The sequence below is a fragment of the Heterocephalus glaber genome, unplaced genomic scaffold, assembly GCF_053883595.1.
Source record: "Heterocephalus glaber isolate CG9 unplaced genomic scaffold, H.glaber_assembly_v1.0 deba00001479, whole genome shotgun sequence".
NCBI classification, from domain to species: Eukaryota; Metazoa; Chordata; class Mammalia; order Rodentia; family Bathyergidae; genus Heterocephalus; species Heterocephalus glaber.
In genome coordinates, this window is record NW_028258316.1 from 5,711,477 (window position 1) to 5,732,902 (window position 21,426).

General features: G+C 58.6%; 2 protein-coding genes across 5 annotated transcripts; one reads left to right on the forward strand and one right to left on the reverse strand.

The window, feature by feature from the left end:
- Positions 1 to 91: 91 nt before the first annotated feature.
- Ntmt1 (N-terminal Xaa-Pro-Lys N-methyltransferase 1) lies at positions 92 to 20,205 on the reverse strand. Of its 4 annotated transcripts, none has more exons than XM_087183067.1 (4): positions 20,181 to 20,205; positions 2,444 to 2,637; positions 1,629 to 1,881; positions 92 to 778 (listed from the first exon to the last, which is right to left on the reverse strand). In XM_087183067.1, the coding sequence occupies exons 2-4, from the start codon at positions 2,591 to 2,593 to the stop codon at positions 522 to 524; spliced, it is 660 nt and encodes a 219-aa protein (XP_087039193.1). In that variant the 5' UTR covers positions 2,594 to 2,637; positions 20,181 to 20,205; the 3' UTR covers positions 92 to 521. The 4 variants fall into 4 exon arrangements, with proteins under 4 accessions (XP_087039193.1, XP_087039194.1, XP_004849195.1 ...); XM_087183068.1 differs by lacking the exon at positions 20,181 to 20,205 and adding an exon at positions 13,081 to 13,105; XM_004849138.3 differs by lacking the exon at positions 20,181 to 20,205 and adding an exon at positions 8,278 to 8,812.
- Positions 11,572 to 17,739, forward strand: CUNH9orf50 (chromosome unknown C9orf50 homolog). Its single transcript, XM_087183380.1, is given in 7 exon segments — positions 11,572 to 11,632; positions 11,813 to 12,518; positions 12,612 to 12,728; positions 14,376 to 14,766; positions 15,970 to 16,346; positions 16,431 to 16,638; positions 16,932 to 17,739. Coding segments are annotated over 7 exon segments (1,992 nt in total). The 3' UTR covers positions 17,064 to 17,739.
- Positions 20,206 to 21,426: the final 1,221 nt, after the last annotated feature.

Below are 21,426 nucleotides of genomic sequence, written 5' to 3' on the forward strand. Positions count from 1 at the left end.
CGGGGGTGCGGCAGGGTTTGGGAGACACGAAGATCGGGGCACAGCTTCCTGAGACCACAGCACTCATCCCCACAGAGCACAGCAGACTGGCTCAGGCCACCACGGTACAGGGCTGCACCCCTTTATTCCTGACTGAAAGTTCCCGCAAAACGGGAGCCCTGAGTACAGTGAAGAGGAAGCCACACATCTGCCCTGGCCACAGGCTGCTGCGCCCAAGCTTTAGGGACACCAGGATCCCATCACCAAAAGGACGTGGGCCTCAAGCATTCCCGTGAGGTACCACGTGCAGGCACCTGGCCCAGCTCCTCCCTCCCAGGGACCACGCCTCCCCTGCTCCTAGTCCAGTCCCCGCCCTGCAGCAGGCCTGAGGCCTCATCCAGCACAGGCAGTGCTGGGTGCACTGGACACAGCCCTGGCCTCGAAGCCCGAACCCTCCCAACCCGCTGCCAGGAAGCAGAGTCCAGCGCGGGCAGGTGGCCAGGCGGTGTACTGAGGGCTCTCCACCCCTGGCCGGCCGCAGCTCATCGCAGCGCCAGGCTGTACACAGGGTAGATCTCCTCCGGGAGGTTCTCCTGCCGCTCCTCAGCCAGGAGGCTAAGGCCCGCCATGTGGACAATCCTTCGGACCACCTCCAGCTCGCGGCACACGCTGCTGTCCACATCATCCAGGATCACGCCTTCCTGGGCCATGTTGTCCTTGATGACAATGAGGCCGTTGGGGCGCAGGGCGTGCTTGCAGCGCCTTAGGAACTCGGCCAGGTGCTGGTCAGTCAGGTGGCCTGGGGAGGGCAGGGGCTCAGTTACTGGGGTGACGTGTGGGTCTGCAGGCTGCTGCGGGGCTCAGCCCTTCCCCTGTGCCACCTCACAATCCTGAGCCCCATTCCATAAGGGAACAAGCTTGGGAATCACCTACAAGTCACCTTAGGGCAGGGGATGGTGGGCACGCCTGTCATCCCAGCACTACGGGAGGCTGAGGCAGGAGGATTGCCACGAGTTCAAGGCAGCCTGGGCTAGTGAGCTCAAGGATAGCCTGAACTACAGAGCAAGACCCTGTCTAAAAACAGAGGCTGGGGATGAAGCTCAATGCAAAGGCACTGGGTTCAACTCAGTACTAAAAAAAAATCAGCTACACAAAGCACGCGCTAAGCCTGAAGCTGGGGTTCCTCTTGGCCTGGCCGGGCACTGACCTGGTCTAGCCATGGACACAGTGCCTTCTGCCCGGCACCAAGACAGCATGCCAGGTGAGCAGAGGCTGAGTGGGTGCCAGACAGGACAGCAGAGCTGGGCCTGCACAAAGCTGGGCCAGGGCTTAGATGTCTCATCTCTAATACCAAACCCTCGCACAGCTCGGCTCCACTTGGAGTGCAGCAAGTCATGGGCCACTTACAGTGTTTCAACAGAAACCTGTGCCTGGCCAAGCACGGGGCTGCATGGCTGTAATCCCAGCACTCAGGAGGCTGAGGCAGGAGGACTGTCACCAGTTCAAGGCCAGCCTTGAACAAGCACAAGGGTACAGCAAGACTCAAGGGTACAGCAAAACAGCCCTGCTGGGAGGAGGAGCGGGCCTCTGAGGGAGCGGCTGCAGGTCCTTGAGCAGTGCGGGAGCCAGAGGCGGGCGGGCGGCCTCACCTATCACCCACTGGATCCAGATGACGTCGTACGAGCCGGGCTCAGGGCTGAAGTCCTGCAAGCCGCAGCAGAAGTAGTTCCTCACCCTCTTGCCCTCCTCCCCCAGGTAGGTCCTGGCCTTGGCCAGAAAGTCCTCCGTGACGTCCACCATGTCTACCACCTCAAAGAGTGGCAGCAGCAGCTGCTTGGTGATCCTCCCGATGCCAGCACCGCAGTCCAGGGCGCAGGAAGTCCCTGGCTTGTCCGGCCCTTCCTAGGAAGCAGAGCAAACATGAGACACACAGGACCCTGCCACGCACGAGCCCAGCCCGAGACGCGGGTAAGGGCTCGGCACGGGCGGGCTGGGTGAGCACAGAGGACCATCCTCTGGGCCCCACGTTCTTCCTGCCCCTGGGGATGGAACCCAAAGCCTTGAGAATGCCAGGCGAGCACTGTCCCACTCAGTGATGCCCCAGGCATTTTTAAATTCAAGTTGGAGACGGCCTCACTAAGTTGCTTAAGCTGGACTCAAACTTGCAATCCTCCTGCCTCAGCCTCCCAAGCAGCTGGGATCACAGTTGTGCGTCACTGCACCTGGCTGGGCCACACATTTCCAGAATGAAAGTCAATCCTATTGAAAGGTAATAAATCAAACAGGTGCACTGATCTCTTCTCCCTCCTCACACCCCAGCAGGACAGCCAGGCCCGGCTGACGTGGACAGTCACGAGCCCCCAGCATCACCCCGACTCTGGCCCAGTGCCCCACCTCTCCCTGTGCCAGCTGCACGGAGCCCCCAGAGCCGCAGCCTCTGCTGAGAGGGCGGGGCCCTGCCTACCCGCAGGAACCTCTGCAGGAACTTCCGGGAGCTGCTGAGGTCGATGCTGGAGATGTGGCCGTACCCGCCCAGCATGCCGTCCACCGTGGGCGGGATCTGCTTCCAGTACGTCTCGGCCTTCGAGTAGAACTGCTGCTCATCCTCGATCATCTCACTGGTGATACCGCCCCCACGGCTGCAAGCAGGCACCTCTCCTGCCACAGAAGAGAGGAGTCAGCCAGCCGGGGCAGCGTCACCCAGATATCGCGGCCATGTGCCTGCCTGGTGCCGGGGCGTCCAGGGTCCGAGACCCGCATCCCACCCTGTGGACAACAGCACCTCTGCCCTGCTGCAGTCATTGTGCAGAGCTGTGCACGGAGCCCGCCAGGCCGGAAGCCCTGATGTGGGGAGGGCCGGGAGGGCAGAAGACCGCGTACCAGGTCGGGGGCAGGGACAGCATCCCCGGGAGGTCACAACCCGCAGGTGGCAGATGGGAGACAGCGGCTCGGCCGGCAGAGGGAAAGAGCACAGAGCAGCCGGGCAGCATCCAGTGGTTAGATTTCACCCCAAAAAGCCTGAACCATGCTGGCCGCCATGCAGCCTGAGGACAGGGGCAGCGGCCCACGGAGAGGGGGCCACAAAGCCACCACTGGGCCCTGACGATGGGGCACCGTCCACCGCGTCCTCAGGAGACGGGACGGGTTTGGCAGCCCCAAACAGCCCAACCTCATGGGTCCCAAGGACAGAGGGCCCCCCAGCCTGGGAGATCACCCCTGACCCCACAGCACTTCCAGTGAAGAAGAGCAGCCAGACACACGGAGAAACCAAAGACAGAGGACACTTCCCAGGGGCAGATGCTTGGCGGCTGAGGAGTGCCGCCCTCCACAGGGACCAGGCCTCCTGCCCGGGGTGCAAGCTTGAGCCAGGCTCTCGCAGATCTGTCAGGCTCTCCCCAGGTGCTGGGGCGCCCGCCAGACCCCACCCCAACATGAGCGTGCTCTGCAGTGGGAGCGCAGGGCAGAGGCAGTGTGACAGTGTGGGCTGGTGTGGGAAGCAGGGAGAGGCAGGGAACACCGGGCCTGCTCTGAGGGCCCCGAGGACACGTGCTGTGCCCTGGACCTAGGCTGTCACCGCGGGAAACCGAGCACCTGAGTCTCCAAGGCCAGAGGACCAACCCGAGGGTGGCAGGCGGCCGTGGCAGTTCTCGCAGGGCAGGGGCAGCAGCTATGCCAGCTCAGACACTGCCTGGCACTTGCTAAGGATGCTCCTGACCACGGGACCCCCACCCTGTGAGTTTGCACGTTGCCCACTGAGCACCAAGGACCCTTCCCATGCACCCGGAAGACCAGGGCCTCCCCAGGGTGAAGGGCGAGCAATCAGCGAGGGGCAGGGCCTGGGCCCCACTGCACTGGCACAGGCAGCTCACCCTCCCTGCCAGGGTCTCAGCTCAGGTGTCACCTGCAGAAGGCCTCCCGATGCCCTGGGTGCGTCCTTGCCATGCGCACTCACATCTACCTGCAGTCCAGTCCCTTCCTGTGGCCTGCGCCTCCTCCATTCACCAGTGTCCCGCAGGGAGGCCAGGAGGAAGGTGGGAGGCCCAGGCAAGAGCGGAAGCCTGGTTTTCCTGTCACCTTTGCTCGACCCCTAGGCCTACAAGGCCCACACAGAAGCACCACATGCAACTCTGGCACACACCTCAGAACAACTAAAAGGAAAAGCCAGCGGGGCCTGTCGGTGCACGCCTGAAATCCCACTGCTCTGGGAGGCTGAGCCAGGAAGATCCCAAGTCTGAGCCCAGCCCAGGCAACTTAGTGAGACCATCTCAAAAGACAAAGCAGGCCAGGGGGTGTAACTCAGTGCAAAGGCCCTGGGTTCAGTCTCCATTTCCCAGTCTGGGAAAGAAAAAAAAAAAAAGGAAAGGAAAGGAAAAAAGAAAGGAGCAGGGGCCGGGGATTTAGCTCAGTGGTTCTGGTGCCTGCCTCACAAGCACAAGGTCCTGAGTTTGATCCCCGGTACCAAAAAAAAAGAAAAGAGCAAAAAGAGGAAAAAAAAGAGAGACCCTAAGTTTGGGATGCTTCATGGGCGGGCCTCAAAAGAAGTCAGGAAAGAGGAAAGGGCTCAGGATCGGCTCCTGGCCAGCCGGCCGCTGCTACCCAGCTTGGAGAGGAAGGGAGTGACTGGAGCGGGAGGAGAGAGGCGGACCCGGACCCGGTTGCTGCTCCAAGCGCATCCTGAGGCACCTTCCAGAAGCAGCTCACTGGCCTCGCCCAAGGGCCCACAGCTCCCAGCAGACCTAGTTCTTTTTTTTTCTTTTAATTTACTTTTAGGAGTGGGAAAAATTTATTGGGAGAAAGAAAGCTTCGCCCTAAGAGAAACAGAAAGAAGGGGGACCGGAGAGTGGGTTGCCCCCGGGCAGCCAGCGCGAACAGGGCGGCCTGGGCTGCAGAAGCAGATGGAGGGGCCCGGCCTCCCCACCCAGCCCACTCCTGCTGCGGCCCACAGGCTTCAAGGACCGGTCACAGGGTGGCCTGTCTGGAGCTGCCCACGTCCGCCTAGCCCTCCAGGCTGTCCTTCCTGGAACCTTCACTGCGCCCACAGAAGCCCGCTTGCCCTCTGCAGGCCCTTGGGCTGCGACAGGGACCGCGGCCATCACTGCAGCAACTGAGGAGCCTGTGAGCGTTAGGCCCGGGGCCTGGGACCTGGGACCTGGATCTCCACGCTGTCTCCGGGCTCACCACAGGGCCCGCACCCAAGTCAGGAGCCCCAGCCTGGGTCAGAGGGCTCATGACTCATAATGCCACTCGCGCACTCTGAGGGACTGGTGACCAGAACGTGGAGGCTGCCAACCCCAAGACGCCAGCTGTGGTGGTGGGCGTGCTGGAGCCCACCGAGAGCGGGTTCTGACGGCCAGGTGGGCTGCCTGCTCCCTGCCAGCAGGCACCTACAGAGATCACCCGAGGGGCCGTGCGCCACCAGCCCTGTCCCCACTCGCTGCCACCCAGCAGCAGCCTGGGGACTTCTGCTTCAGTCACATTCAGCTCTGCCTCCCCCCAGACCTGAGGCCCTGGGAGGGCCAGGGCCACGGCCAGAGACCCTGAGGTTTTTTACTGCATTTCTCTTCTGTCTCCTCCTGGGGCACTGGAGTATCCAGCTGCGAAAGCTCACCTGGGAGCAAATAGCTTGGGGCAGACCCTTCCTGGGGCACACGGGAAGGACAGGACCCTGTGCTTCCAGCTCAGTGGCCAGCTAAAGGCTGGCGTCTGCTAACTGGCTGCTGGCTGACGAACAGAACAAGGGTTTTATACAGCTGCCACCATTTTCCACCTTAAGAAAATCCCATGAACAAAAGTCCAGCCACTCTGACCCGATGAAGCTGAAAGCTGTTCCCGCCACTGTGACTTTCTGCTTTACCAAAAGTTCTATGATGTACTTGCTTTAAATGTCAAAGTCCCCTGCATAATCTAATTTACAAGAATTCCACTTGCACGCAGATTCTAGGAACGTGCCAGGGGAGGCTCAGCTCAGCCGGGAAAAGGCAAGCCCCATGCTGACGCTGGCTCCAACACTGACTCACAAGGAAACAAGATTCCTTTTTTTTTGAGACAAAGTCCCACTATGTAGCCCAGGCTGGCCTCAAACTCACAGTGATCCTCCTGCCTCAGCCTTCAAGTGCTGGGATTACAGGTGTGCGTTACCATGCCCGGCGTAAAGTTCTTCTGAAATAAAGGAAACCCCCCAAAATGGACAGAGCTACACACATCTGTAGAGGAGAGAAGACCCAGTCAGACAGAGAAAAGGCCAATCACTGCATTCACTTCCTAATGACAATGTCATGTCACACTACAGAACAGTGTTAAAGAAAAGGCAGAAACGGACAACCTTAGACCAGTTTTTAGTTCTGAAAAGGTTGAGACCTAGTGAGCCAGAACCAGGTCTAGTGGGCCGCAGACTCTCCCAAGGAGAGAAAGGACACAGAGAGCCAGATTCCTGATGTTCTCATGGAAGGGGACTCTCCTTCCAAATGATAACCACCTTCCATTCATCCTCCCTTCCTGCCAGCCAGAGATGCCAACTCAAATGGTGCATACAGTACGAAATTGTTTCTGGTAAACGAGGCACGTTTTATAACTTCTTGGTGAATACACTAAGAAAATTATTGGTGTTTCTGGTAAATTACACACATTATACAACCTTTTTTATTATGAAAAGGTTAGTTAAGGGGAGCTTTGGGAGGTTTGGAACGCATTATAGGTGTTTCCATTATTTCTTACAGGAAAAATAGTCCTGACTTACAATCAACTTGATTTACAACCAGTCCTGACAAACAAATTGAGTTCAGAAATCAAGGGTCCACTGTATACAGTAAAGCCCTGCCTTGAAAAAAGCAAAAAAATCCAGGAGTGGTGGCGCATGCCTGTGATTCCAGCACTCCAGAGGCTGAAGCAGGAGGAAGGCCAGCCTGGGCCACACAGTGAGACAAACAAAACAAAACAAAAAACTCCAAACAACAACAACAACAAACTAGGTTGTGGTGATGTGCACCTGTAATCCCAGCACTCTGGGAGGATTGCCAAGTTTGAGCCCAGCCTGGGAAATTTAGCAAGACTCAGTCTCAAAATAAAAACTAAAACTGGGCTCAGGATGTAGCTCAATTTGAAAGGCCTGGGTTCAATCCCCAGTACTGCAAAAACAAAGCAAAATAAAAAGGCTGAAGGTGTTTTAAAAAGGCCCAGTAGAGTCAGATGAACCAGGTCTGAACCAGCCTCGTTCACTCGATGTGCGAGCTCGGAGAAGACCTGGCCTCGCTTTCCTCAGTTTCCCACCCACAACAGGAACAAAGACGCTGTATGGAAAGCAGGTGATGATTTGTCTGCAGGGGAAGTCCGAGGTGCTCCATGCAGCACGCACCAGGTACATGTTCTTTGTCCAGCTGAGATCTCAAATGAGGTCATCAGCCCTGCTGGTGAGGACAGTGATGAGGAACACGCCCTGAGTACTGACTGTATACACTGGCACGCAGTGACACACCTGCAGGATCACTGCTGGACAGTTTTCTGGTGGCCTCAAACAGCGCCTCAAATTGGCAGAAGTGCAGGTGAGCTTCCCCCATGTAAACCCAGGGCACCTGCAGATTAAGACCTTCTGGAAGCCCGGCATGGTGGCACAGCTTTGTGATCCCAGCACTCCGGAGGCTGAGACAGGAGGATCTCCAGCCTTAAGTACTTACTGACTTAGTGAGACCATATCTCCACAAACAAAACAAAAACTAAGACGTTGTCCTGGAGACTGTATGGCTTCTGGCCTCCACTAGAACATTCTACATGCACCCGCAACTCTCCTACACTCCTCAGTATACTGGGAGAAAACCCAACACGCTAAAAAAGTGATATTCCTTAAAACATGCAGGAAACCAGGGATCGACTTAAGGTCGAAATCAGGCCTCGATCACAGCCCTGGTCTCCCCCAGGGACTCAGCCCTTCTCTAGCTCCCTGCCCAGCCCACGTCAGGGCCTGGACCCGGGCCGTTTCAGCCCCTTCCTGTACAGGGAAACCACAGAGAGCAGAGCTCGAACCGCTGGCGGGTGGCAAGGCCTGGGGGCGACAGCTACCCACCGTGCTGCACCGGTGCCTGGGGTTAAATGACAGCATCTGCCGCACACCGAAGGAGCCCTCGCATCCACGCTCCCCGCGAGGGTCTCGGAGGGAGACGCGTGGTCCTCGGCCACCCGCGCCCCGCTCCCGTCTGTCCCGGCCCAGGCCGGCCCGCCCTCCCAGGAGCGCACGTGGGCCGGAGCCCGGAGGTGCCCGGGGCGCCCCGACAGCCGCCTCCCCTCCGTCCTCCTCGCGCTACTCACCCCAGGCGGGGCCTCCCAGGACCGGGATGAGAGGACGCGGAGGTGGACGGGGCAACGGCGGCTTCGGCTCCGCTAACCCAAGACCAGACTCCACACCACCTGGCGCGCGCTGCCTTTGTCCGTGCACGTCACTTCCGGACTCCGGGGCGTGGCCATCGGCAGCCCCGCCCCGCATCCGGATCCGGATCCAGATCCGATGCCCGCGGCCTCTGGAGCTCTCCGGGTTTGTCCGTGCGCGGGGCTCTCTCCTCGCCTCAGGCACAAACACTGCTCCACTTGGAGGCTACGCGTGTGGCCTCTCCTGCCAGATGGGTGTAATAATTACTCGGTTTCCGATGCTTCGATGGTTAGATCTATGGGACACCACCTTATAGCCTTCAGCCTACTGCCTGCAGTGGGCTTTCAGGAACTGTGAAAATGACGGTATTCAACCGGGCGTTGGGGCCCCATGCCTGTGATCCCAGCACTGGGGAGGCTGAGGCAGGAGGATCGCCGCGAGTCCAAGGCCAGCCAGGGTTGCATAGTGAGTTCAAAGCCAGCCTGAATTACATAGCAAGACCCTGTATCATAAATAAATAAATGACAATATTCACCTTCTAGGTTCATGTCCCCTAACTCACATCCGGGTGTTCGATTCCCCATGTCTTGCTTTGGGGGGCACTTAAGTGTTTAATGTAATGAAAGCTATGGGGGGTGAGTGTGAAAAGCCCGGCCTGCTGCTGAGTCCCCCACCCTCTATGTCCTTGGGGGTGAGAGAAACTTGTCCACCGTCATGGAACAGGGACAGGCAGACCCTGGAGGTGACACTGGTTTCCTGCATTTTCAGGCCTGCTGTGTCCCTGCCCCAGCCGGTGGGGGGAACTTGGCCCCTGGATCAGGAAAGGACTGCGAGACCTGGGCCTCCCTCCCCGGCTTAGACCTGGCTGCCCCAAGGCCGCCTGGCGCCGAGCCTTGGTGTCTGGGGTACAGGTGGCCCGGTGTGGGGCGGAGCACCCTGGCCCTGCAGAGACCCCAAGGCCAGCGAGCAAGGAGGGGCTGGTGAGAGAACCACCAGAGAGAGGACGGCCCCCGAAGGCTAGTCCACCTGAGGGGGTCTCTAGACTCTCCGGACCCCTCATGGGTCCTGGCCAGAAGCCCCGACACCACTCCGGAGCCGGGAGGGGCCGTGGTGGGGAAGGAAGCAGGTCAGAGACCCCCAGGGTCAGAGTTCCGGGAGAACTGGGGCCCTGCCTGCCTAGGGGGGAGTTTGTTAACAATGTGTTTATTTACACACGTGTTGGACCGGGGATTTAGCTCAGTGCTTCTGGCGCCTGCCTTGCAAGCACAAGGTCCAGAGTTCGATCCCCAGTATCAAAAAAACCCCACAACACAACACATATACACATGTGTAAATACCGAATAGTTTCTCTAGTGTGAGAAACTGAAAGTATAAAAAAAGAAACTGAAAGTGTAATTAAGGATTAAAATGAATAATTGATAATTTGAAATAGGAAGAAAAGGTTCAAAGGGGTAGGGGTCGCAGGAGGGGGAGGGGAGAGATCAGTTACAGGCTGGAGTCTGGAAAGAATCCATATATAGATTGTGTTTAAAACTATAGGAAGAGATGTAGAGACTAGGCTGGAGCTCATCAGTGGGTTGGGAAGAAGAGTCACTGAGGTCAAAGGAGAGAAGGGTGTGTTTCCAGAAGAAGCACATACAACTATGTACAGTACACAGTACTTGATAATGATAAATGACTGTTACCGTTTTAGGTACTTATCATAACATGCTGTGTTTTTCATCCTTTAGAGAATAATCCTACTTATATAAAAGTTTTCTGTGAAACAGTGTGCAGCTATGCCAGTGGTAGCCTCATGTATCTCGTGTTTAACTGCATGTTTGGATAATATCAAGGGGCCATCACAGATGACTGACATATACTTCTCAGTTTGCACTTAGAAGTTGGCACTCTGTGTGGTACTTTGCAGTACACACAGATGAAATTACCTAATAACATATTTCTCAGATTATATTTCTATCACATGTCACATGACTGTATTGAAATTTAAATTTTAAAAATTTGGCCTATGTGGAATCTACTAGCTAATTAGATTTTTTTTTCCAGACCACTATTTGTTCAATATTAGTTTTTTTGTTTTTTGTTGTTTTTGGTACCGGGGATCAAACTCAGGTCCTTGTGCTTGCAAGGCAGGCGGCGAAACCACTGAGCTAAATCCCCGGCCCTGTTCAATATTAGTTTTGAAAATCTTTCTAAAACAAATCACATCTTTTGATGTCTTGTTAATGCTCGAGATTTTTTTTTTAAATTATATGGAAAAATGTTGAAGTACTTTTCAGTTTTGCTTTGGTTGAGTTCTAGTATATTTGAAATTATTATAGTTTTTTCCCTTACATTGCTTTCCTTTGAATAATTTTGATTTTTGTATATGTGTGTGTTTAGTGAATGATAATAAAGTTATACATTTAAAAAAGAATGTGTTTAGGCTGGGGTGTCGCTGAGGATGGAGCGCATGCCCAGCATGGGCAAAACCCTGGCTTCCATCCCCAGCACAGGCCAAAAACCATCTTGGCACACGGCCCAGGCCACTCAGTCTGAATCTGGGTGGGACGGGATCTAGGCGGTCCCCAGGAGTAGGGTCTCTCCTTGCCCAGATCTGGGCTCCCCAATCCGGTGGGGTGCCAGCAACAATAGCTCCCGTGATGCCCACGCTCCGGGGGTGGCTCATTGGCCTGTGCCACATGGCACCATTTAGCGTCCACGTGTGGGCACCATTTAGCGTCCACGTGTGGGCACTGCCCCGGTTCTGCAGCTGAGCACAGGCAGCCAGAAGTTCACGGCCTTGCCCAAGGTTGCAAAGCTAGTAAGGAGTGGAGCCCAGCTGGATCCCTAAATAATTACCTGTTCTGTGATGCTGGGGATTGAACCCAGGGCCTTCATGCTGAGCTACATCTTCAGCCCTTTCTGTATATTTTATTTAATTAATTAATTTATTTATTTATTTGGTACCCGGGATCGAACTCGGGACCTTGCTCTTGCGAGGCAGGCGGCGCAACCACTGAGCTAAATTCCTGGCCCTTTATTTATTTTCGAGGCAGGGTCTTGCTATGTAGTTTAGGCTGGCCTTGAACTTACCATGTAGTCCAGGCTGTCCAGGAATTCCCAGCGATCCTCCTGTCTCAGCCTCCCGAGTGCTGCGATGACAGGTGTGCATCACCACGCCAGGCTATAATTTTTTTTAAATAGTAAGTGTGACGGCAGGTCGTCTTTGTTGAGCATGTACCACGTGCCTGGCAATGTCCGGACCCCGACACTTATTGGCTCAAATCAACGTCACAGCGCCCCCTAAAGGTGGAGGTATTCTTGCCGTCACCCTTTCCCGGCGGGCTGTCTAATGAAGCCAGCCCCTCTCCACGGAGCAAGCCGGTGCACTGACCCGAGCCCTGGGCGCCACACAGGGCAGGATGGCCGGGGACGGATCTGCGCCCGCGCCCCGGGTGCGCCCCGGCGGGAGGATGCGCTGAGCCGAGCGCCCAGCGGGTCATCTTCCTGCGCCCCCCCCGCGCCCGGGCGCCCGGGAGGTGGCGCTCGACGGGGGTCCCCGCGCCGCCGGCTACCTCCGACGCCGAGCCCCTCAGCTGCCCCAGCTGGCACGGCCCGAGCTCCGGGCGGCCCGGGGCGCGGGGGGCGGCTCCTCCTGGTGGCAGGACGGGGACGGCTGGCCCGGGGTGGGCGTCAGGAGCCCCTCACCGCCCGTCCCGCCCACGGGCACCCGGCGCGGGCAGCCCCCCGTACTGCCGCCCCTGCTCTCACCGCCTGCGCCCTGGGGGTCCGCCCCACGACGCCCCCGGCACGGGGAGCCCGAGGCCGCCCGCCGGGGCCTGGGCAGGGAGACTCGGGACCCCGTGGGCGCGCTCCTGGGAGAGCTGCTCCCCTGCAAGTTCCGCAAGTTTCTGTCCCAACTGCGGGCCAAGTGTGCGGAGGAGGAGCCGGAGCCGGAGCCGCAGGCACAGGGTGAAGCTCACCGAAGAGCAGAAGCGGGGTGGGGAGGCCGTCCCTCCTGGGGCTGCTCTGCCCTGCCCTTGCAGGTCGGTAGAGGCGCCGGAGTGAGGGCGCCCCCAGCCCCCAGCTCCTCCTCCTCCTGGCCCCCAGCGCCCTCAGCATCTCGACATCAAAGTGGGGCGTCCGAGCCCTGGCGGCGTTCTCCGGGGTGTCCCAGCTGCCAGTTCCTCCCAGACCTGCAGTAAGTGTGGGGGACCTGCATGGTGGGCAGGGCTGCTGGGATACTTCCAAGGTGGGACCTGCCTGTTCATGCCAGGTGTGGCCTGTCTTTAAGGGACCAGTTGTCCGGCTTCCAGGAGAGACTGGAGAAGATTTTGCACCAGCGGACATCTTCCCTGGGACAACTGAGTGGTGACCACTCACAATTCCCCACAGTCAGAAAGGCCAGCTCGTGAGTTATGGGACAGGTATGGGTGGGCGGAGGGCTTTTCTTCCCTTCCCTTACGTTCCCTGTCTTTCACCCATGTGTGTATCCATCCACCCATCCTCCATCCATCACCCATCCATCCATTAACCAGGTCTTCTACCAACACATTCATAATTCATCCATGAGTCCATTCATATGTATGTCATCCTTCTCACCCCTCCTTCCTTGCATACATCTTATCCATGAACTAGGTTTTCTACAACCTATTCATGAATCTTTCCACCATCCATCCATCCATCCACCCACCCACGAGACAGTCCTTCCATTCAGACCTTGTTACTAACTCATCTACCAGCCCAGGTATCCATCGACCTACCCACTTATCTTCCATCTCTTCCCACTTCTTCCAACTTTCATTAGGTTTTAGTATGTGTCAAAAATCTGGGAGAAATAAAATAAGAGAGGAATTTAACAGAAGAGTCCAGGTATTAGATGCCAGAGCTGTAATGGAGATGGGAAAGAAACCAGGAAGAAATGCCTCCAGCTTTAAAAGACTTAGGCAGAGACGAAGGATGCAAAGTATTGCTCATGAGTTTAAAGACCGAGAACCATGAACACGTAGCATATATACCATTCCTCCTCATGCTGTACCCATGGCAGACAATACTAATGGATCACAGCACATCTCTCCTCTGAGTCTGAGAACCTTCTTCAGGCAGATGCCACTAATGCATCACAGATGAAACACTTTACCAACCCAGGAACTCCAAACCAGTCAGGCCAAAGCAGCATACTCCTTTCCCAAGCTATAACCACTATAAAGGCAGGGACTTAGCAGAGCAGAGGCAGATGAATCACAGACTCTCATACCAGAGAAGAAATACTTGAGCACCTGCCCCTATGAGATTCCCTGGTGGGGGGCCTGGGGGACACTGCGGGGCACTGGGACAGCACCTGTGGCTCTCAAAAGGCGAGGACATGCTCACCTGGCAGGCAGGGCCGGGGAGCACCAACAACCCTAAGAACGGCTTTCACTTGGAGATGTTTACCCTGTGCAGGACGCCTTTGGATTTCATCTCTCTGCAGCCCCGTATGGGGGGGGGGCACCTTGATTATCCCCATGTTACAGATAAGGAAACTGAGGCTCAAGAGTCAAGACTGAAACCCAGGACTGCCTGACTCCTTGTCATCTGCTCACTTGTTGGATGCCTAAGAGGCCCAACCCTGTGCAGATTGGCTGCAGCCTTTACCAGCCTTAACAGCTTTGTGACCTTCGCCATGTTGCAAAGTCACTGTGCCTCAGTTTTCTCATCTGTAGGGTGGGAATAACAGCTGGGTGTAGTGGCTCTAATTCCAGCACTCAGGAGACTGAGGCAGGAAGATTGCCGAGAGTTAGAGGCCAGCCTGGCCCATGTCAAGGCCAGCCCCTCTCAAAACAAACAAACAGGGCCGGGGATTTAGCTCAGTGGTTTCACCGCCTGCTGCACAAGTGCAAGGAACCGAGTTCGATCCCCATACAAAAAAAAAAAGGAATATTAATGTTCGGTGGTAGTACTGTGGGTTTGGTGGGAAGATGTGTGATACCTGCCCACAGGTGAGACTCGGGTTACCCCAGTGTCGGGGTGCAGCAGGGCTTTCGGGCTAAGCCCACCCCACGCGGCCTCTCTGCAGGTTCTGTGGCACACCAGCCCCCGAGGCCATGCCCACCCCTACCCCCTCCGGGGAAGGCTTGGGGCCCCGCAGGCACAGCTGCCCTTTCCAGGTACGGCTTGCTGATGAGATGCTCACGGACAGCGCTCTCTGCTACTGGGAACACAGCTGTGCAGGTAGACATCTGGGCTGGGAGCCCCAGGGACTCAATAGAATCGCAGCCTGGGGTGTGGAGGGCAGCAGGCTGCGCACTGGCCCCCCAGGGGGTGCACCTGCCCCACCTCTCTGGAGGGTGTCAGGTGACTGTCGAGGACCAGGCAGGGCTGAGAGCTGGCGGAAGTGGCAGCTGCCCAGGCCTGATTGCCACCAAGGGGCTTCCCGCTGCTGGGTCTGCCCAGCCTCTGCTGCCTGTGTCCCTGACGCCTGACCTTGGGCTGGCAGAGGAGGTGTCCAGGAAGCTGGAGAAGGGAAACTGCTCTGTCCTGGGGTGGTGAGTACCAGTGTCTGCACGGACACGAGGCCCAGTCAGGCCCAGGCCCCAGGCAGGCATCTGCTCTCAGCCCTCTGGGGACAGACTCAAGGGCGTCCATTTGGCAGGGTTGCCCAAACTGGGTTGCAGGAGGCAAGGAGACAGCAGGGATGTGGCTCAGCCACCTGCCTGGCAAGTGGGAGGCCCTGAGTTCAATACCAGGTATCAAAAGAAAAAAAAAAGAGCCTGCCTCGCCAGTGCAAGGTCCCGAGTTCGATCCCCAGTACAAAAAAGCAAAAAAAGGAAGCAAGGAGAACCAGAGTCCTTGCCTCTTCTCCTCTGTGTCCAGCCACCCCTGGCCTCCCAGAGTTGATGCCCTGCAGCGATTCACTGAGCACCCACTCTGCGCAATTCCGGGACCTGCCTTCCCCAAAGCGCTGCTGTGGAAAAAGCCCTGCAAGGCCAGGACCTCCGCTGATTCCGGAGGGACCCTCCTCAGCCCCCCAGACTCACAGGATTGCAGAGTGAATCTGTGGTTTTGCCCAAACCCCTGTTTTTTTCCACAGGGAAACCAAGGCAGAAGGGACTTGGGTTTTTTTTCTTTTGGTACCAGAGATTGAACTCAGGACCTTGCACTTGCCAGGCAGGCGGCGGAACCACTGAGCTCAATCCCCGGCCTGGAACTTGGTTTTTTGTATTTTTTTACACTGGGAATCGAACTCAGGGCCTCACACTTGCCAGGCAGGTGCTGTGCTGCTGAGCTACATTCCCGCCCATGCAAAGGGGTCTTATGCAGGTGACATGAAGCCAGGAACAAAAAGAAGCCAGGTGACCCCCCACCAGAAGGACAGGGCCAGCCTGGGAGAGACTCTCATGCTGTGGCAGCAGGGTGATTCTTCTGTCCTGTCACTGGCTGTGACGGTACCCAGGGCACAGGGAACCCAGCCTACGCTGCCCAACCCTTCCCTTCCCCAGTCACCCACGGGGAATTCGGGGCAGGCCGGCCGTGCCGGAGGACAGCCCTGGGGGCAGGAAAGGTTCCCGGGCCCAGACACCCCTCCCTCCATCCCCCGGGAATGGGCGCCCTCTGGGATTTTCACCGCGGGGTGGGGGGGGTGTTCGACTTGGCTGCGCGCTGCCTGACAGGGGCCCATTTGGGGCTGGAGCAGGGGCGAGGGTCCTGGGGGCACAGCTTGGGGAGCAACGGCAGAAACAGTCATGCCAGTTTCAAAACCCAGGCCATGTCTAGAGGCAGCCAGAGGCTTGGGGAAGCCTGCGGTTGCCATGGAGACAGGGCTCGGCCAGCCGGTGGGAGGAGGGGGGTGGGGGGGCAGAGTAGGGAACTCGCCTGCTCTCTCCTCTGCAGTCCAGCAGAGCAGGATGTCCCCCCTGCCAGCGGAGTCGGTGTCCAAGCCGGGCCTCAGGAGCCTCGGGAGGTGGCTGGACAGTTTGCCCAGGTCTGGGTACCTCCGGGCCAAGGAGGACGCCATGGCCAGCTCCTCGCGCTGGGCCCAACCTGGCCTGTGAGGCCCCAAGCCCTGTGTGCCTCCCTGACCCCGGGCATGGGACCCAGGGTTCTTGAAGTTCACAGGCTCCTGTCTCCCCAGGCCTTCCCGGGAGCCGCTGGGCTACCTCTCCAAGGGCGCCTCTCTAAAGGGCAGCCTGCCCTTCATCCCCAGGGCCACTGCCCGGTGGCCATGGAGGAACCTGCAGGGGCTCCCGGACACCTGCAGCTTCCTGGAGCAGTTGGGTAGTTGCTCCTGGAGCCAGAAGCCAGTGAGCACCCCACGCAGCCGGTCATGGGCCTGGCAGGGGGTGGGCTGGGGGGCTGCAGGGGCCAGACCTCCAAGTCTGGTGTGGTGGTGCATACCTGTGATCTCAGCACGCTGGGGGCTGAGGCAGGAGGATCTCCACGAGTTCATGACCAGCCTGGGCTATAGTTCAAGACCAGCCAGAACTGCATAGGGAGGCCCTATCTCAAAATAAAAAAACAAACAGAATGGGCCTGCAGCTGTACCACCCACTAGACTGGAGCAGAAGCACGGGTATGGGCAGTGCTCTGTCTCTTCCAAGGTCCCCAGCAGTGACCAGCTTCCTCCCCTCCCTAGGAACCCTTTCTGCCCAGCCTGGTGCTCCAGTCCATCCTGAAGCACAGCTGCCCTAAGGGCTACTAGCTCCTCCTGCCTTCCCAAATGCCTGTGGGAGCCCCAGCTGAGGGCTGCGTGCAGGCCGGGGCATGAGGAGTGTCCTGCCTCAGCCTGCAAATAAAGGCACATCCCTGATGGCTAGGATGTGCTGTTAGGTCTCACGGTACTGTACAAGCCTGTTTCGTGCCTGCTTTGGGAGTCTCTCGGGTTCCTGAGCTGGAGGAGGAACAAGGTAGAATTATAGCTGGGACCAGGGTGAGGGCCAGGACCGCCCCTCGGGTTTGAGACCCTGGACAACCCCAGACCTGGCACCCGGCCTCTGTCCACCCAGTTCAGCCCATACCTGAAGGAGGCACCTGAAATGCAGGGAGCCCCCACCCCTGCCACTGGCCCCCTCCCCGCTGTCCATGGCGTAGTCCCCGGCTGCTGATCCAGCTCTTTGTCGCCACCTCCTGGCCAGGGAGGACACAGCCAGGGAATCCACCGCGGGCACCTGGCTCAGTGGGAACCTGGCTCAGTGGGTCGCTGGGCGGCTGGGGCTGGACAGAGGTTGGTGGTGACCTTGGGCCGTGGAGGACGGAGGCTTTTTTTGGAGGGGCGCCCTGGCTCCAGAAGAAAGGCAGTGGGTAGATTAGAAACGGTTCGGGCAAAGCCAGCTTGGAGAGGGTTGGGAACGGCGCTGCAGCCGCCCTGGCAGGCGCGCACGGGGCCCGGAGCGGGATCGGTCCCCCGCCACCTCCACCCCGCCCCTTGGCATCTCCCCCGTCTGTCTCCGGACTTCTACGCCCCGCGCCCCACTCCAGCCCAGGCTATTTCCTGGGGCGTTTGGGGGTCACCGAGGAGGCCAGATGGTACCACACCAACTCCTGGGGACCTCACCCTCCGCGTGCCTCAGTTTCCCCCACCCGCTCGCCCGCCGGCTGCAGCGCCGCACCGCCCCCACGGGGGGGCAGTGTTGACCTGGCTTTGGCACCACTGAAACTTCTCTGCCTCCTGCGCCAGGTCTGAAACTTTTCCTACCACCCCGGACTCAGGCTCCTGCATCTGCGCGGCCCGAGGCCGCACCTGGGAGACCTGGGTGAGCTTTTATTGGTCGCAGGGCGAACCCCAAAGTGCCCAGCCTCCACACGCACCCCAGCCCTGCCACCCCACCCTCAGTCGGGGACCCCAGCCCACGCTGGGATCTCCACTCGCCCTGAGGCCTCGCGTGCGTCCCTTCTGGCCCTCAAAGGTGCCTGTCCATCCACCAAGGTGACCCCCACTGCAAGCAGAGCTGGATCTTGGGGTGACCGGGAGGAGGGTGTGGAGGGAGGAGGAGGAAGTGCTCCAGAGGGTGGCCCCTTTCCTGCTGTCCGGGTTCCCCAGCCTCTTGCTCCTCCAGGGGGTGAACAAGGCCCGGGGACACTCGGCCCTTTCTGAAGGTCAGAGTTACGAAGCGTTGGCATCGGCATCAAACCCAGCACTTCTTACCCTAAAGCCAGTGCCATGGGCTCCCTCCCCCAGAGTGACTCGGTGGGTTGGGGGACCCTTTCTGCAGCACGGGGGGGGGGGGGGGGGCGCTGCCAAGGCAGAGAGAATGGGGGCGTGGTCAGCGGAAAAGGAGGACTTATTTGGAGCTGGAAGAGCCAAGGAGAGAGCAGCAGGGCAAGTAGAGCAATAGCAGAAGGGGTAGGGGGCAGGAAGTCTGCAGGTTTCCCTGGAGGACCTTGACGGAAAGTAGGGCGGGCATGCGGGTTGATCCTGACCGGAAGTGGAGCGGGCCGGAGAGACCTTGTCCGGAAGTGAGGGAGTCATGTTATGGTGGGAGAGGAGGGGCAGGGGCAATGGGGAGCCCCTGAAGATGTGGAACCCCAGGGAAGCCAGCCCTGGGTGGGAGAGCCCGACCGAGCTCCCTCCCCCATTCACAGGTCGGAGCCCTAACCTCAGTAGGATAGCAGAGGGTGGGGTCTTCGGGGCTGATTGCGTCGTGAGGGTGGGCCCCTCCTGAGTGGCATTAGTGGCCTCTCAGCAGTCCAGAGAGCAAGCAAGATCTCTTTCGGCCGAGCAAGGACACAGCAAATGGAGAGGGAAGGGAGGTGACTGCGGTTATTCCTCGGCCAAATTGGCATTGTAGTCTCCGGGAGGACCAGGGGACAGAGAGGCTCAGAGTGCAGGGGAAAGGCTGCCCCTTCCCCTCATTTTGGCCTGTCCGCCTTCTGTCATGGCCCCCAGGTACGCCGTGACAGGAGGTTGGCACTCCCGGCAGCCCCACAAGTCTCCTGGTGCCCTAGAAACAGCTCCAAGCAATAGGGAGACAAAGTTCACTGTGGCCTTTGAGGCCAACCAGCAGGGTGGGCTGTGACTTCTAGCACCACCCACAGCTGTCCCCACAGTGAGGGCGAGAGGGACCTGGGCCCTGCCCTCTGGAGCTCAGAGGGCAAAGGGAAAGCACCCAGAAGCCAGGACCGATGCCACCAGGAAGGCAGGGTGTGCATGCCCTGGAAGACAGACACTGCCCCTGCAGATGAAGAAACCCGGGCAGAGAGAGGTGAAGTAACCTGGCCAGGGTTGCACAGCTGAGCCCCAGCTGGGAAGCCATGGTAGGAGCTGTGTGGGGGACGCTGGCAGCTCAGAGACCCGGGGTTCCTCCTCCAGTGAGGCGGTCCAGGTTTCCTCTGGCTCAGAGAGCAGGGGCTGGGCTGTCCTGCAAGCTCCACCCACTCCTCCCTTCCTTCACCATTCCCGGTTCCTTCCACAAGTATTCTTTTGTGCTGCTGGGGATTGAAACCAGGGCCTTTACACTGAGCTATATTCCCAGCGCCCTCTCCAGTCCCCTCCCCACCTTTTATTTTGAGACAAGGCCTTGCTAAGTCGCTAAATTGCCCAGGCTGGGCTGGAACTTGTGGTCCTTCTGCCTCAGCCTCCCAAAGCGCTGGGATTACAGGCACCTGGCTTCAGAACACATTTGTTGAGTGCCAGCTGTCTTGTCTGGCTCTGTGCTGGACCCTGTGCTCCGGGCAGCTGGGTTCCCACCTGGGGGGCCGGCTGCACAGGCTGTGACCCCTGCAGTCCCCCCGGGCCCCCGCTGGCTCACGCTTTGCTATCTTAACATTCGCAGGACATCCTTCACCCTGAGCCCCGCAAACTATGTAGCTGGGCTAACCTGTCCAGCGGGGGCCCCACGCAGGGCCGGCAGGAGTGGCCTTTGTCCTGCCTCAACCAAAACCTTACCATGGGTCCCCAGATTGCTCAGGGGACCGACGTGGCCAGCATCAGACTGGAGGTCAGGGCCAGCAGAGCCCCCAGAGGCTTTGACCACACCTTACCTCTACTGGGTGACCGCATTGCGCATGCCCACTACACCAGCTGGGTGGGGAAGAACAGAAACCCCGCCCACCGCTCCAAGCCCCACCCATGCCACGCCCACCCGGCCGTGGCCCAGGTTCCCAGAGGCGCCTCCCCAGGACCTTCACCCCGGGAAGGGGAAGTGCCTGCCCGTGTGGATTTTATATCTTCATCTTCGTGCTGCTTTTACACCAGTTCTGCATTGTGCACGCTCTCCTGCGCTTGCTTCTCTGTCCACAATCGAACCATCATAAAAGGCCCGTTCAAGGTCACTCAATTGTGTAGCTGGAGGGACTGGGCCCGGGGCGACTCAGGCGAGGGCCGTGTTCGAGGCTCCTGTCCTCAGCAGTGAGACTGGAGACCGAGCCAGCCAGGCCTGGAGGGGGCTGGGGGAGGCGTGGGTGCCCCCTTGCCCGAGGCTCCCAGAGTGCCCGCAGGTCCCCGAGCGGGCATTTGGGGTCACACCCTTATATCTACTGCGCCTTGTTCCCCCAGAGCCCGGCTCTCACACCTCTGCCCATCCCTGAGCAGGAAGCTGGCTTTGGATACAGTACCCAGGGTTGTCTCAGCCTTAAAAACCATCACCCCAGGAGCCAGGCCTGGGGTGCACGCCTGTCATTCCAGCACCCTGGGAGGCTGAGGCAGGAAGGTCAGAAGTTTGAGCTCAGCCTGGGCAATTTAGTTAAGATCATGCCTCGAAATAAAAAAATAAAAAGGGCTGGGATGCAGGTTGTGTGAAGGGCCTGGGTTCCCTCCCCAGGACCAGGGGGGAATTCCCTGGGGCTGGGTGGGGCTCATGGCAGAGCTCGGGTCCCAGGCCCCTTCCCCTCCCCGCTGGGGCTCTGGGGCTCGGTTGTGTGGGCGCCTGTGGTGGGTTGGCAGGGGACCCCCTCAAAAGCTGGGTGCAGATGTTGCGATGGAGGCTGGGATGCCCGGAAAGGGGTCATCTCCAGGGCCGTGAGGCGGAGCTGACAGATGAGGACCATTTTTGTCCAGAAAAACATCCAGGGCCTTTGAGACTCCTCCTGCCAGTCCTGAGCCCTTTTCTGAAGGAGCCCCTCAGTCCACTTTTGGGGACAGTAGTCAGTGTCCTCCAATGGAGGGTGCTCTGCGATCTTTGGGGTTAACTCAC